Source organism: Crocodylus porosus, unplaced genomic scaffold (assembly GCF_001723895.1).
Source record: "Crocodylus porosus isolate Cpor-Errol unplaced genomic scaffold, CroPor_comp1, whole genome shotgun sequence".
Classification (NCBI taxonomy): domain Eukaryota; kingdom Metazoa; phylum Chordata; order Crocodylia; family Crocodylidae; genus Crocodylus; species Crocodylus porosus.
In genome coordinates this window covers 75,530,550-75,545,241 of record NW_017728886.1, presented here as the reverse complement: position 1 = coordinate 75,545,241, position 14,692 = coordinate 75,530,550, and the positions used below count along the sequence as shown (strand labels likewise).

At 39.8% G+C, this 14,692-nt stretch overlaps 1 protein-coding gene across 1 annotated transcript in view; it reads right to left on the bottom strand.

Annotated features, from left to right (window-relative positions):
- The window catches only part of LOC109311199 (collagen alpha-6(VI) chain-like), a 95,878-nt gene that overhangs the window by 10,199 nt on the left and 70,987 nt on the right, over positions 1 to 14,692 (bottom strand). Inside the window, exons 23-34 of the mRNA XM_019536702.1 lie at positions 12,790 to 12,852; positions 12,000 to 12,062; positions 11,145 to 11,207; positions 10,713 to 10,775; positions 9,902 to 9,952; positions 6,916 to 6,951; positions 6,716 to 6,778; positions 6,290 to 6,352; positions 5,000 to 5,035; positions 3,875 to 3,911; positions 1,835 to 1,846; positions 1,245 to 1,738 (exon numbers count right to left, since the gene is read on the bottom strand). Of these exons, the coding sequence (XP_019392247.1) occupies positions 1,245 to 1,738; positions 1,835 to 1,846; positions 3,875 to 3,911; positions 5,000 to 5,035; positions 6,290 to 6,352; positions 6,716 to 6,778; positions 6,916 to 6,951; positions 9,902 to 9,952; positions 10,713 to 10,775; positions 11,145 to 11,207; positions 12,000 to 12,062; positions 12,790 to 12,852 (1,044 nt within the window). The remainder of the gene's footprint in view (positions 1 to 1,244; positions 1,739 to 1,834; positions 1,847 to 3,874; positions 3,912 to 4,999; positions 5,036 to 6,289; positions 6,353 to 6,715; positions 6,779 to 6,915; positions 6,952 to 9,901; positions 9,953 to 10,712; positions 10,776 to 11,144; positions 11,208 to 11,999; positions 12,063 to 12,789; positions 12,853 to 14,692) is intronic.

Sequence of the window (14,692 nt, the reverse complement as noted above, 5' to 3'; positions counted from 1 at the left end):
ACTCCCTATGGCCGAAACTACACCAGATGGATCCAGACCATACCAGGGCAAGAAATGCCTGCCAACAACTCTCCACCAGTCCCACAATAACTATACCCTACAATGATTCTGGGATCCTACACCTGGCACCTCCAGAAATGTAATATATCTTGTACAGTGCACTAAATGTCCTGATGGAAAATATGTAGGAGAAACCAAACAACAGCTGTGTACCAGTTGAACACACACCAAAAATCTATCAAGGACAAAAATATCTAATTACCAATTGGTGCCCACTTCTCACAAGCCAATCACTCCCCCTCTGATCTCTCAGTTCTAATCCTCAAAGGAAACTTACATAACACCTTCTGTAGATGAGCCTATGAACTTCACTTCATAAATCTACTGGACACAAAAAAAATCATGGGCTTAATATAGACATTGGATTTAGGACACATTACAACCTGCCTGACACTGATTCACCAGGTACCTGACTTGAATTTACCATTTACACATTTTTATTCCAACTTCCTCCCCTCCCATTCTTCTCTACACATTGTCTCCTAATTTTCACCTATTTATTTTTCACAGACTGCCTCTTTTCTACCTTGGAGAACTCAATACTATAGCACAGAGTCTCCTACGCTTACCTTTTGCATTCCTTCAGTCATTACTTCTCCCTCTTTCTATCCCCTCCCCTCCCTTCTCTTCTCTACCAAACTTCCACCTATTTACATTTTCACTGACCTCCTCTCACACTTTTAGCTTCTTTCCTAATCTTAGAGATCTCATAACAACAGCAGTCTCCCAATGCCTGAAGAAGGGTGCTTGTGCCCAAAAACTTGCAAAAGAACTTTTTTCCAACTACTCAGTTGGTCTAATAAAAGATAATCACACCTCTATTCAAATAACCTTGCCTGCCAACAGCTTGAAAACAGAACATTCCGCAGAATAGCAAGTGAAATTAGCATGGTGTGATCTAGATTAATATCACAATTTGTGCCAAAGATGTAAGTGGCAAGTAATTAACTGACAGAAAATTAGTCAATTCATTGGCATTCATTGTAATCAAATCATAAAACAGGATTCATTTAAGAAAACAGTGATTAAAATATCCACTCCCTAAACAGAGTTATGATCTAAACTATCCTTTTAAAAGTCACTCGTTTGAAAGCTTCAGCTTACTCAGGCATTAGCACCTATTAATCAGAAATGAATAATCACTTCTTACTGATATTTCCAATTTGCACTGGCAATCCACTTACTGAAAAGGCACGTCTGACATTGGGCACCTCATTGAAGGCAATAACCACAGGAACAATATCCAGGGCACTGAACTCCAGTACGGCCGTGTTGATGGAAGCAGCATCCTGTGAGGGGCCATTGGCAAAAAATATGGCGACTCTCCTTGTGAGAACTCCCTGACGAATCCGCTTGAACACATTCCTTGCAACAAACCTCATGGCCATGCCAATGTTGCGCCTGCCTGAGGACCTCTCCAACGGAATGCTCTGTACTGCTTCTAGCAATAACTTATGGTTCCGGAATTCGGAGAATCTGATGAGATACTGCGTGTTGGTATTGTATGAAACGACGGAAACACGAGCACCAGTCGGGCAGTTACTTTCACTGATCCTAATCTTCTTTAGCAATGACATCACAACATCCTTCACCTTTGCAAATGCTACTTGGGTCACATCTTCAGACATATCAAAGGCAAACACCACTTCAGTTGGATACACTGGACATTTGTTTTTATCTAGAAACAAAGGCAGTATGTGAGAAGTTTCCCACACAACCATTATCATTGTAATTTGTACAGTCTAATAAAGTAGTAGTACATAGAGTTATTTACCTGATGAGCAAGCTAGAATGAAGAGAGAGAGAGAGAAAAGTATTTTCTTTTACAGTTGCCTTGATTATGTTGCATTTAAATTTACAGTAACATGTTCCACACTTGAGATAAAGAGCCTGACCCAAAATTCAGTGAAACTTCTAAAGAGGATATTGTTATAATCATGCCTTCCCCTTCCCAGAGCAAAAATTCTGCTGCAGCCCAAATGATACAGTTTTATTGGGTGGAATTTAATAAAGCCACACTGGATGGAAGAACCCAGGCACATGAAGGCTATTTGTGCTTTCTTATACAACAGAAAGATGAGCAAAGGAGTAGCAAGCTAGGCTAGGATGAAGTCTCACCCTCCCCGCCCACCAAAATGGTCAAATGGTTCACAAGCTAGTTATAGGCAAATACTTTCTCCCCTCCCTTACACAATGGGCAGACTTCTTCCCCTCCTTCTTGCTTCCTCCCTCTCTCCCAGTACAAAGCTTGAGCTACTTGGGCAGCAAGCTGGGGACCAAAATTTATCCCAAACAAACACTAGACGTACATGAAGATGGGAAACTTTAATGAGAAGTACATTGGGGAAACCTGAAATCATGTTTTCAAGCCTACAAACCTTGTGTTCAAAATTTCAGCCCCTCAAGGATCCTGTAGTTAGCAGGGTGATAATCTACTGTCTTTTTAAGAAAGGAGGATTGGTAAGCTTGTTTTTCCTTAAAAAACAAATATTTGGGGCTTTTAAGTTGGGAGACGTGCAAATTTTATATATTTTTCCCCATTTTAAAATGACAAATTTCTAGAGTTTTACTTACCCTTTGAAGAATTTGTATGAAAACGTTGTCAAATGTGAAACAGATGGCCTGAAGTCCATACCAATCCCGTATCTTAACTATTTATATTGTTAACATGCCTTTGATACTTTTGAGGGCAGTTGAACAGGAAATTGAAAATGTTCTATTTAGCCATGGGGCAGCATATAAAATTCCCTGAAATCTCTCCACCTATTAGCATACCCTGCCCATAACCTGAAAGGCCTATTTCTAAGGAGGAAAAAATAGTTTGGCATCTACAGCCCATTCCATACTTGGCATCTATTAATACCAACAAAAGGAGCCTATTGGCGCTGTGAACATATTTTCTAGGGCTGTGCGAAATGGCACCATTATGTTTCGCCTTGAGCTTTGACAGTTGGATGAAACAGTGTTGTTTTGCCTTGAATTTCATTTACAGTCGAAACAGCTGTTCTGTTCCATTCAAACAGAAAGGCTGTTTCGACGCTGTTTCAACTTTTGCTGGGGATGGGAAGTCAGACTAGCTGGGCTGACTTCCCATCCTCAGTGCTGGATCACGCCAGGGGCAGGAGGCAGCCCAGCTGGGCTGCCTGCTTCCCCTAGCGTGGGGGCGGAGAAGCAGCCCAACTGGGCTGCCTCCCACAGAGGACACGATCTAGCACAGGGGATAGGGAAGCAGCCCAACTGGGCTGCTTTACCACTCCCTACTGGATCTTGCACTGGGGATGGGAAGTCAGCCCAGCTGGACTGACTTTTCTTCCCCAGCCTATGGTCAAAATGTTTTGACTTTTGAAATATTTCGACCAGCCTCGCTTTGTTTAGAGGCTGCTTCAAGGACCTTTGCTTTGTTTTGTTTTGATTTTGCTGTTTCAACCTCGAAATTGGTTGAAACAGTGTCGAAACGAAATGGCTGGCGAAATTTCACACAGCCCGAATATTTTCCTGCCTTGGATACCAATGAAGTGAACCAAGAGCTTAAACTTAGCTTCACGTAAGTTGCCAAACAGCCAGAGGTGACAACTTTCAGTCACTACCAGTTTGCACCAAATTTATGTCATCTGGCTACAATGATTATTAGAAGTTACAGACCCATCTCCTGAGCAATTGTTGTCCTGTATGTTTAAAAAGCAGCTGTAAGTGAGACAACCCATCAGGGAAAAGAAATAAGGTACCCATTACCTGCTCTGAGCATGGGGTTAGACTAAATGACCTCCGGAGGTCCCTTTCAACCCAATTTTTCTTTGGTTCTATAATTACTTACGGCAATTTTCTCGTGTAAAATTGACAAGTTCACAAGGCTGTAGAAGGAAAGCAAAAAAGAATTAGGGGCAAGAGCCTTATTCAGGTCCCACGGGAAAAGCAATGGAAATCTTTCCTTTGACTTCAATGAAAGCTAGGTAGTTCAGGTCTCAAGTCCTCCCATTATTATTTACAGCAGTACAAATCCAGAGAAAAATGCTGTAGTTACTCAGGCTTTAGACTGCTGTGCCCAATATTAGGATCTTAACCAATAACAGAAGCTGAAGTTCCCTATACTTGTTTAATTAGCCACTTAACCTCTCTCAGATGTTTTACATGAATACTTTCTGAAATGTTCATCTTGCTTAATGATCCGAATGTTAAAATCTAAAAGGAGAAAATTTAGCCTATCCAATGCTGCATGATGAGTGAAGGAGGTACACTTCAGGTATGGTTTTCTACAGGAATTCTGTCAGCCAAAGAAGGCTTCTATGGCATGGAAGAGCAACCTCCGGTGATGAGCACATTGCTTTACTTTTGAAAAGGAGCAACAGGTGCCTTCTGTAGATAGCACGTATTTGTGACCAAAGGCATAACTAAAGATGCTGTTGTGCACCAAAAGTCAGATGTGGAGAGTGGCCTACCAATTGCTAAATAGCAGGGGGGAAAATGTCAAGAACTGGCACCCAGCTCACCCTACCCTACTACTGTTCATTACTGTCACAACTTGGCAGGGGTTGGACCTGTCTTTACCTGGTAGACCACATCCCACTTGGATCTGAGAGATCCTACCTCACTAATTTCTTTGGAAAAGGCTGGGGTCAGCAAAGGCTTCTTTTATTCTCTAGTGCAGTCCTATATAAGATCTAGTCCTAAGTCTCCAGGGTGCCTCTGTAAACACATTCCAGTTAAATAAGGAAAACTTGCTGTGCATCAATCCGCATTCATGATGTATGTGTCTATCCCTTGGTTATTTACTTTACACAGAGAACCACTCTTCTTTAAACAATTAAAAGGAAACCTTTCTTTAGGAATTAATAGCAAACTCTATACTGTCAAAATTTCTAAACTGGAAAAAGAAAAAAAAAAACTAAACACCATTAACTACATGCATCATGCCCTAAAGAGAAATGAGAAGGCTACATACTGCCATGGCTGCAATGCCCATTGGTCCTCTAGTGCCCTGGAACAAATGAAATAAAGGTATAGAAAAGATTAGACCTTCATGCTAAGAGTATAGCATATCTGTAACTACGGGAGGATGATCTTAGAATATTCAGACATTTCTACGACGGTGCATGCATGTGGTGTTTTCTTGACAGCCATTCATGAATTCACACAAGTACCCAGAATATTTCCCAGCATGGAATTATTCTATAGACTAGCTCCTAATAAAGCTGCAGACTGATACTTTGACCAACTTTCTCCAAAGTTATTTCCATCAATGTTACTCTTAAGGCTTGCTTCCTACATTTTCTTGTCTCCATGTTAGACCATGAATGTTGAACTCATTATAGTCCAGGATAAACTTCAAAGGGTATATGTCTGCACTGTTCCATTAAGTACTGATGAAAGAAGGACCAGAAATGGGTTACGTGCAAATGAACCCATGCCTAAAAATAACTCTTAGCAAAGAAAACACAACAATAATAGCAAACCAGCAGCTGGAATATGCTATAGCTGTAAAACATTAAGGCAGGATCCTTGTGGAGAATTCTGCCTATAAAAAGAAAACATGACAGATTGAAATTGGCAATTCAAATAATTTTAGTTATTTAAATGTCACTCATGACTTAAAAAATCAGGAAGAAGGAAAACTTAATTTTAATAACTTATTTTAATCTTGATTTGCATTGTTACTTTTTAGTTACTACCATAAAGAAACATATGCAACAGTGCAGATAGGAGCCTTCTGGGATTTTCAGAAATGCCTAAGCAAGATAAGTGTCTCTTAAAGACAACAATTACCTTTTGCCCCCAACTACAGATATTATTAAATAGTCATCTTTTAAGTCGCTGAAATATGAGGAATGCTCATGAATGCAGCACATTTGCATAAACAAAAAGATTTTATGTTAATTTTATGCCTTAACAGGTCATAATTTCATATTTAACTTCAAAAGGTTATTTTTCATATTAAAAAGCCTATATCATTTACAATAAAACAACCTGTTTTGAGCTTTAAATGTATCAGATGTTTTTAAAATAGCTTTTTATCCTCTCTGGAATATAACAGAGAATGGAATGTTGTCCTCAGTTAAACTCAGGAAATGCCATTTGCTTCAATAGTTTTTCCCGTATATTACTGAAGACAATAGATCTCCCCATGCCTCCTGGCCAGTGAAATACATTCTATTTTAAGAAGCATTAGCATGTGTGCCATTACTCCCAAGTCATAAACATATTACTGACTTTTCCATGAGTTTAAATACATTACCATTGATCCTGGTGGGCCTCGTTCCCCTGGATTTCCCATTGGACCTTGAATGCCGGCATTGCCCTAAAAAGGGAAACTTGGGTCAAGTTTTCATGTTGATTTAGTCTTTAGGAGGAAAGACATGGGGGCAGAACCTCAGGCATTAAAAATCTGCATAGCTCCACTGACATCCAGCTGAGGACCTGGTGGTTTCCCACCTTTTGAATACAGATGGAATACTGTAACAAGATACAACAGAGTACTAACAACAAACGGCATTGATACCTCTTGTACCTTTCACAACAAGGCTTCTTCCTAGGGTAAGGCACATATAAAAGTAGATACAGCATCAATTTTCAGTCTCCTTTTGAGCAGGAGATGCTCAAACTAGCAATTTTCAATGAGGAAAATTTCCCTAAATAAAGAGTACAGGTAAATAATCCTCACCCTTCTTCCTCTAACTCCTTTGGACCCCTTATTTCCTGGACTGCCTGGATTACCTTCTTCTCCCTATAAAACAATTTAAATCAGAACCTCAGAGCTAAGGAAACAAACAAAAGAATAGCCCTAACCCAACCAACCCACACAAACAAAACAGCATGCAGAACAACAATAACAAGCAGCAAAAATGATATATTTTATTGTACCTGTGGACCAGGCAATCCTGGGAATCCAGTAAATCCCTGGTATTAACGAAAGACGACAACGGTTAATAAGAAATTAAAATCTGCTAACCACCTGTTATTCAGCAAAACTCTTTTCTTTTAATTAAAACAAGTTAAAATGCTTGCAGCATTTCAGCCTTTTTTATATTTAAGCATCTATTGCTTAAACCTATGCAGTTCCCAAATGGCACTGTTTTAGCTTGCCAGTTTAAAACTATACCAATATAACTATGTTTAACAGCTTTAATTATCTTACCTTAATTGTTGAAATGTTACTTTTCCTTGTGAAACAGTGGAATTCATTTTTTAGCAATCACAGGACCACAATCTCAGGTTTAACTTCACTTTCTAGCAGTTGATTCTTACTGTTGTCAGCCTCTCACTTCTCAGTTTGGCATTCAGAGTTTAAGGGTCAGATAAGAAGCATTCTCTTTTTTCATTAATGCTTTTTGAAGGAAGGCCGTTATTTTACAACCTTGTCTGTACTGCTTGGATGGAGGTAAAATATAACAGATTTCATGACTGTCAATTCCAACTGAAGATGTTCCTTTCTGACATTAAAGTCACTAGCAGAAATCATTCACTATGTGAGATGGCCCCATTTTGGGAAACTAACTTCTATGAATCTGGACATCATGATCACACAGCCATCAAAATGGGGTTGCCCAGTAGATCCATGTAAACATGGATATTAACATATTACAATTTATGTCATTTGCATGCTAGGGTTTGTTTTACTATGATATTGGGTTTAACATAGTGAAATTTGGCTTGTGAGCCTATGCAATTATAGCAATCCCGGTAGAAGACTGTAGCCAAGGTTGGTTTTTTTGTAGGAGAATCTCATTTCTCTTTGGAATAAGTTCTGCCTCACCCTCGAACAGTGGTGAGGAAATGAAGGAGAATAAGGATCCCCATACCCTGGCATAGCCCACTTAAACATGAAGGAAAATAGTCCAAGCTAACTGAAAGACTAGGAACTGTCCAAAGCAGGAGGGGATAGGCAAAGAGTGGATCAAGCAATGGCTTCCTCCACCTCACATGGTGCATGGGTTTAGTGGCTGCATATGGAGGTGAAGTGCTATATCATATTGCAAAGGTACCTATGATATCAAAGGTATATCATATTGCACCTGTGCATCCTGCTTCCCGGCAAAGTGCTCTAACCACCAAACCAAGGGCTAGGCCAGACCTCTCTCCAGATCTTCTCTTGAACCTGGCCTACTGCACTTTTCATTTGATGTTCATTGGCTGAAATAGATAAACGGTACTGGAGAGTCTGTGGCATAATAGAATAAGGGGTTCCGGCTAGAACCAAGGGTTCCCTCCTTCCATGACATCATCTATCTATTGAGCCACACTTCCCCTGACTTGTTCTCTTCCTTCTAGTCTGACACACCTGCCTCATTTGACTGTCTAGTGGGCCAGCTTCAAGAGAAGAGATACAGAAGTCAATGTCTAGCTTGTGGTTTGGTGGTCACAGCACTTTGCAGAGGAGTAGAAGATACAGGTTAAACCCCCATCTGCCTAAAAAGCAGATTTCTTGCTCCTTAGACAAGTGCTTTAACCACTAGGCTACTGAGTTAGTAGTTGGAAGGATCCTCCTGTTTCACAGCCATAGAATTTCCAGAAGATGCACATATAGGACGATTCTGTTTCACCGTAAAGCAAAATAGGAGCATAAACTGTGTGCACGGGCCAAAATCTAGCTACACCACTGCATGCGTGTCGTTTTGGTACATAAGATGAAATGGGATTTAGCCTTTGGACTAGGATAGTGGCTTTTAAGGTGCAAGGCACCCCTCATTAGACTCTAAGCATCCCTTGGAAAGTGCTCTCTCTCAGCTGAGACTCATTTCTTAACTACAGAATAATACTTCTGTTGCAAAGAAAGACCCTTGGAATTATTTTTGAACAAATGTTAGAATGTCATATTGTTCACAGATTTTATTAATTTTAATATCCGGTGTTTAGTGGAAGGTGTCCAGAAACCTTTGCACAAATGTTTTCTTCATACAGGACTTTGCACAGTCATAAATATTCAGAAGGATAGAAGGAAATGTTACTGCATTTTCATTTTCTTTAAATTATCACTACAAAACTGTGAAGTGACTGCATTTTTCCCCAAGTGTCGACTGTAATTTGTTACAGACCTTTTGTAACAAAATTATAGGCAATGACTGGGACAAATTATTTTTGCTCAGGTCCTTTCCCTCAGTTTCAAAGTAAGCACAAAGGGTGAAAGTTCACAGGTAGGAAGTCAGCTCCCACACTAATGCAGGTCATTGGTCTTCACTGAGCATCCAAATCAATGAATTCAATCACTGATTTCAATCAGATGAGAACCTGGTCCATTCATTATTTAAATTAATGATCATCTGTTATTTGGAAATAAATACTAACTTATGGCTGAAGGGTCCCTCGCTGATCAAGAGAGTGTGAGGATGTAAGTTTCCACAGTGCTCCCACTCTGTTACACCCAGGCTCACCTGAGCAATGGCTCACATGCCTACTGTTCTTCCAGTACTCAAGCCAGATTAAGATCTTCCTGTATTCCCCTCTCTAAGTGCGGAAGAGTCTTGGATCTGAAACCTCAGAGCCACAGTTCCCTCCCAAGAATTCTCCTCTTACCATGACAGAGATCTGCCATCACTTACTCTGGGGCTAGAGTATAGGTTTCTATCTGGCTTCTAATGACAGAGTCTGTCAAGTGCACCTGCACCAAAGTGAAGTTCCAGGGACTCAAGTGACAGAGCTGGAAGCAAAAACCACACCTGCAGATCTAAATTCAAGTGGCCTGATTCAGAGGTACACATGAAATGGAGTTGGAGAGAGATGGATTAATGTGGATGGACACTGAAGGGGTTATCACTTTCCTTTGTTAGTAAAAACATATCCAACTGTCACCGTAACAGAAGCGACACTATCTGACTGGCATTATGCTGAAAAACTTAGTTTTTGAGCTCACCTTTGTTCCTTTTTCCCCTGGAAAGCCATAGCCATCATTGCCATCTAGGCCCTGCACAGGTTAAATAAGACATGACTTGTTATTTTCTAACGTAATACTATCTTCTCACATATAACATACCCAAGAATAAGAGACACCTTGTTTTAGAAAGGCAGAAGGAAGAAAAAAAGATCTTTCCTTATAAACAGTAACTGGATAGCAGCAGCTAGCCGTGCCTGCTCACTGTTCTGCTCCCTGTGGATCACAGACTTTACTTTCACTTTTGCCCAGTAAGGGACAGAAACAGCTTTACCATATTTCTCACATTTAATGCTTCAATTTTCAGCAGCTGTTTTTTGAAAAAAAATGTGCATTATATGCGAGACAATACAGTACTAGCTGTGAATTCAATGCTGCACTGACCTACAGTGCATTGACCCTTTTTTGTCCTCGACTGGAAGGGCAACTGTGTAGTTTGCAGTCTCCCCAACACATTGTAGCAGCAGTGGTAAAAGCTATGAAGAGATATAATGGCCAAAGACCAGATCCTCTTCCTCCATTTACACTGCCTCTCACTTACATCTTTTCACTTTTCTCAGGGGTCTGAGGACAGAATTTTACACATTCATTTTACTGAACTCTAACTGAGATTAACACAGTTGTGAGATTGCAGCTTGAATGCAAGAACCAAGTATTTCACTCCTATAACTGATGGACAGTATAAATGCAAGCACCACCTTTGCAGCCAAATAATTAGTCATAGATATGAAGGCTAACACCTATCTGTCAGCAGTTGTACACACAGCTCCACAACTGAAGTAACAAGACTCACAGGTAGGCCCCTTGATCCAGGGGGTCCCAATAAGCCCTTCTCTCCAGGAGCTCCAGGTTCACCCTATTACAATTAAAATATTAAAGATGTTGTTAAGTTTTACCTACCAGTCAACATTTTGCTTTGAATGAAGAGAACCAGGTCATTAGGGTAGAAGCTGTACTTACGAGTTTTACACAACGTAATAGAATAAGTTACATTTTTTGTGGGGTCTTTCAAGAAGAGGAACTGGAAAGCACAGATCAAGCCAAGGCCATGTGCACTTGAAGCCAAATCCAGCAGGCCTTGAAGAAGCCATTTAACTTCTCAATGCCTTAATTTACCCATCTGCAGCACATACTATTCCAAGGGGTGTTGCCAGGGTTATTTTATGCTTGTACAATCCTTGAAAGACAAGTGGGCAGGAATGAAAATATTATTGTAATCTGGCACCTTTTGTCCTCTAGGTCCTGGATTCCCAATAGAACCAGATTCCCCAGGGGGTCCTGGATTACCCTGAAATCAGAAACACAAATTAAATTTTTTTTTTTGGTTTTGTTTTTTAAAGAAAGAAATCTACTGGTTAATGTTCACTAGAGCTTAAAATTGTTCTAGGCTTATCCTTTGCAGTTGGTCCATCTAGTGGTCACACTTAAAGTCTTTAGGAACCACAGTAAGTTCTCTCAACGAACCATGCAAATTATTTTCTCCTTTTTTTGTCTAAACACTTCACAATGTCCAGTATTCTCAAATTGTAAAAGCATCAGAGAAGATGAACGTACAGAAAAAAACTAGGTCTGAAAACCTGAGTCTCCTTGAAACACAGGCCTAAATCTTGAAAGGTTGGACCAGATTCTGATTATAATTATAGGCAGCCTTTCCATTTCTAGTGAAAAAGAAAGACAAGAATTTCTCAATGGTATCTATGGTTCAAATATATCCCAACCTTGAATCTTCTGGGCACTCCCCTGTAGCCAAGCCCAGATAAAAACATTCACCAGCCACGAATCAGATTTTTCAAGCAATAGGGTTAGTACAATTTCTCATTGCTACCATGGAAGAGGTCTGCAGAGTAGTTTCTTTTCTCTCTGGAGTTACTAATCAACACCCACTTCACTAACCAACCCAATATTACCAAAGTTTACAATGACTAACTTTCTCATTTGGCCATTGATTACTTCAGGATTATACTAAAAATAATCCTCCATTTCTTCTTAGAGATCTTATTTATCAAAGTTCAAAATAAATTTAAAAGGAGATGAAGACAGACATATGGTGCAGAATAAGGGGGTATTATTTAAAACTAACATGACAGCCTGGTATGCCTTGTGTTCCTTGAAGTCCGCTGATCCCTCCTGGACCTCTTGAGCCCTGTTAAAAGAAAAGGGCATTTTAAAAAAGTGTAATGTTGCTAATTTGCACAGCAAAGTAGACCCACAGCTGCCTAAATGAAAGCACCTGGCCTGCAAGCCTCTCTATGCAAACAGACCCATTGAACGTATGCATTCAGGACTAGGTTGTATGGAGCACCTTGCAGAATCAAGCTGTAAGTATTTATTCAAATATGCACCATGGGAAAAAAAACCAAGAAAAAAAAAACATCAAGGATCAACACAATTCAGACCTCTCTCATTTTTCCTGAGAAATATAATATTGTTCTCATTCTTTGCAAACAGCACTTGAAAGCATACTAGGAAATACTTATTAGCATACAAGCATTTGACAATTTTTAACACTTTTTAATTCTGTGCACTGATGATGAACATTTGAATAAAGACATTCTGAGAAAGTCTGCTTAACGATTTTCTGTAAAAAGGAAAAGTAACGAAAACTTACAAGATAAATTATTGTTCCTAGTGCTGGTTGAAAACTTTTCACTCACCTCTGCTGGTTTCAAGCTGCATGTATATGAACTCCAAGAGGAGTGTAGCCTATTGAATTTAGTGGGGCCACATAGGAGATATATCCAAGTGGAATTTTTGTTCAGAAAATTTGAAATAAGCAAAACAATTTTCAAGAGAAAAAAAGAACAGTAAAAATAATAGCATGTTTTCACAAAAAGCAGTAAGCCAAGTAACTCAGCCTTTCTTTTTGCTACCTGTGGGCCTTGTGGTCCAAAGATGCCTGGGCTACCTTCTTCCCCTGAATCTCCTTGTATACCCTAGAAGGAAGAAGGAAAGGGAGAAGGGGAAAAAAAAAACCACAGAGGAGTGAGAAAGGCTGACTATATTTCTTATACAGAATCACAAATTAATTTCAAACCACTAGTACTGAACAGCCCTTGAACTTGGCCATTGCAAGGTGCTTAGAGCGTAAAAGCAAACAGGAGTGGGAAGTGTTTCGGGTATTCTGTCCACTTCCAACCACTATGCATGGCTATCTGCAGTCTATCCCATACCCCTGTAAGTTTTCCTGCATGCAAGTAAATGTTACAGTTTTCATTCTCATCACTAGAAAAAACTACATGTCAAATGGGCAAATTAAGTTGTCCAGTTTTAAGATCACCAGCTAAAAAACACACAAAGTGGCCATCTTCAAAACAGTCAATTCAGCTGATACCCTGAAGAAATATCTTTTTACTTTCCTTCTCTGTTGGACTGATAAAAGGTCCGGTTTAGCACTAAGATGTTTCAGAACACGTTGGAGTTGTGGATGATGTCCGGGATTCTCTGGAAATTGGTGATTCTGGAGAAACCTCTCTTAGGGAGAGTTGGATTCAAAATAATTTTACTGTCCAACTATAAGAAACTCTGCCTGCACGAAAGGACTGGGAAAGATATCAAATGGAATAAAGACATTACATGGATTTGATGAGTCCAGTGGTAGCCAAATAACAGCACTGCAACACTTGACATCTGTTACAATGCTAGCTATAGAAAAGCAGACAATGTCTTAACAGAAGCACCCTCATATGAAATTGTCATTTAGACAATATTGTCACCTACATATTTAAACAAACAAGAATTTGGATCAGAGCATTTGGGATCTTATCTGAGGCACACTGGTCCACGGTCACGGTAAGGGTGGCTAAAATCTGGAATGGGTTTCCAAGGGAGGTGGTACTCTCCCCTACCTTGGGGTCTTTAAGAGAAGGCTGGATAGGCATCTGGCTAGGGTCATCTGACCCCAGCACCCTTTCCTGCCCAGGCAGGGGAGTCAGGCTCAATGATCTGTAGAGGTCCCTTCCGACCCTAGCATCTATAAACCTATTCCAAAGCCCACTGAAACCGGTGGGAGTCTTTCCACTGACTTCAGTGGACTCTGGATTAGGCCTAGAGATAACGCATTCTTCTCCCCTTACTAGTTCTCCTGCTTTTCTTTTACATCTCATTTTTTATTCCTTACCACTTTTTCTTTGCAATTTACACAGAATTAGTTGTGTTCACATTTGCAACACACTTTGTTAGGTATTAAAATAATTGTTTGATCTGCCCATTGGTTAACAATGTCTATGATATTTTAGTATGGCTCCCTTTATATTCGTTTTTAACCAAAAAGTCATCATAAACAGAATTCTTTTGAAAAGATCCTTTTTTTCATAAAATGTAGACCACAATTTGCCATGAAGCTACAAAAAAAATTATCTGGAGAAAATGGTGAAGTGGTATGTTCTGGTGTGATTGTGAAGCATTTTTTTCCCTCCCCCATACACATTTAGCTCTAGTTGTCATTTTAGTACTTTCCATAAGCTACTGCAAGTAGCAGAGTTGTATGGATATTAGTGAGGTCAGTCTTACTCTATTGTTTGCAGTCTAAAGTCAGCTGATTTTATTACTGGCCCTGAGTGCTTTGTGATATACCAAGGGATATAAGCCAGCAGGATTAGCACAAAACATTGACATGTGTCTTTATAAAGGAGGCTTTAGTCACCTGGCTACCGCATCTAAGAGAAATTTGACACCACACATTTCATACAGCTGCCACTGAAAGAATATAATGCAACAGAACTCATGCAGTTGTTTGCCGTGCAGGTGCATACAGAATGTGGCGAGACTTGAACA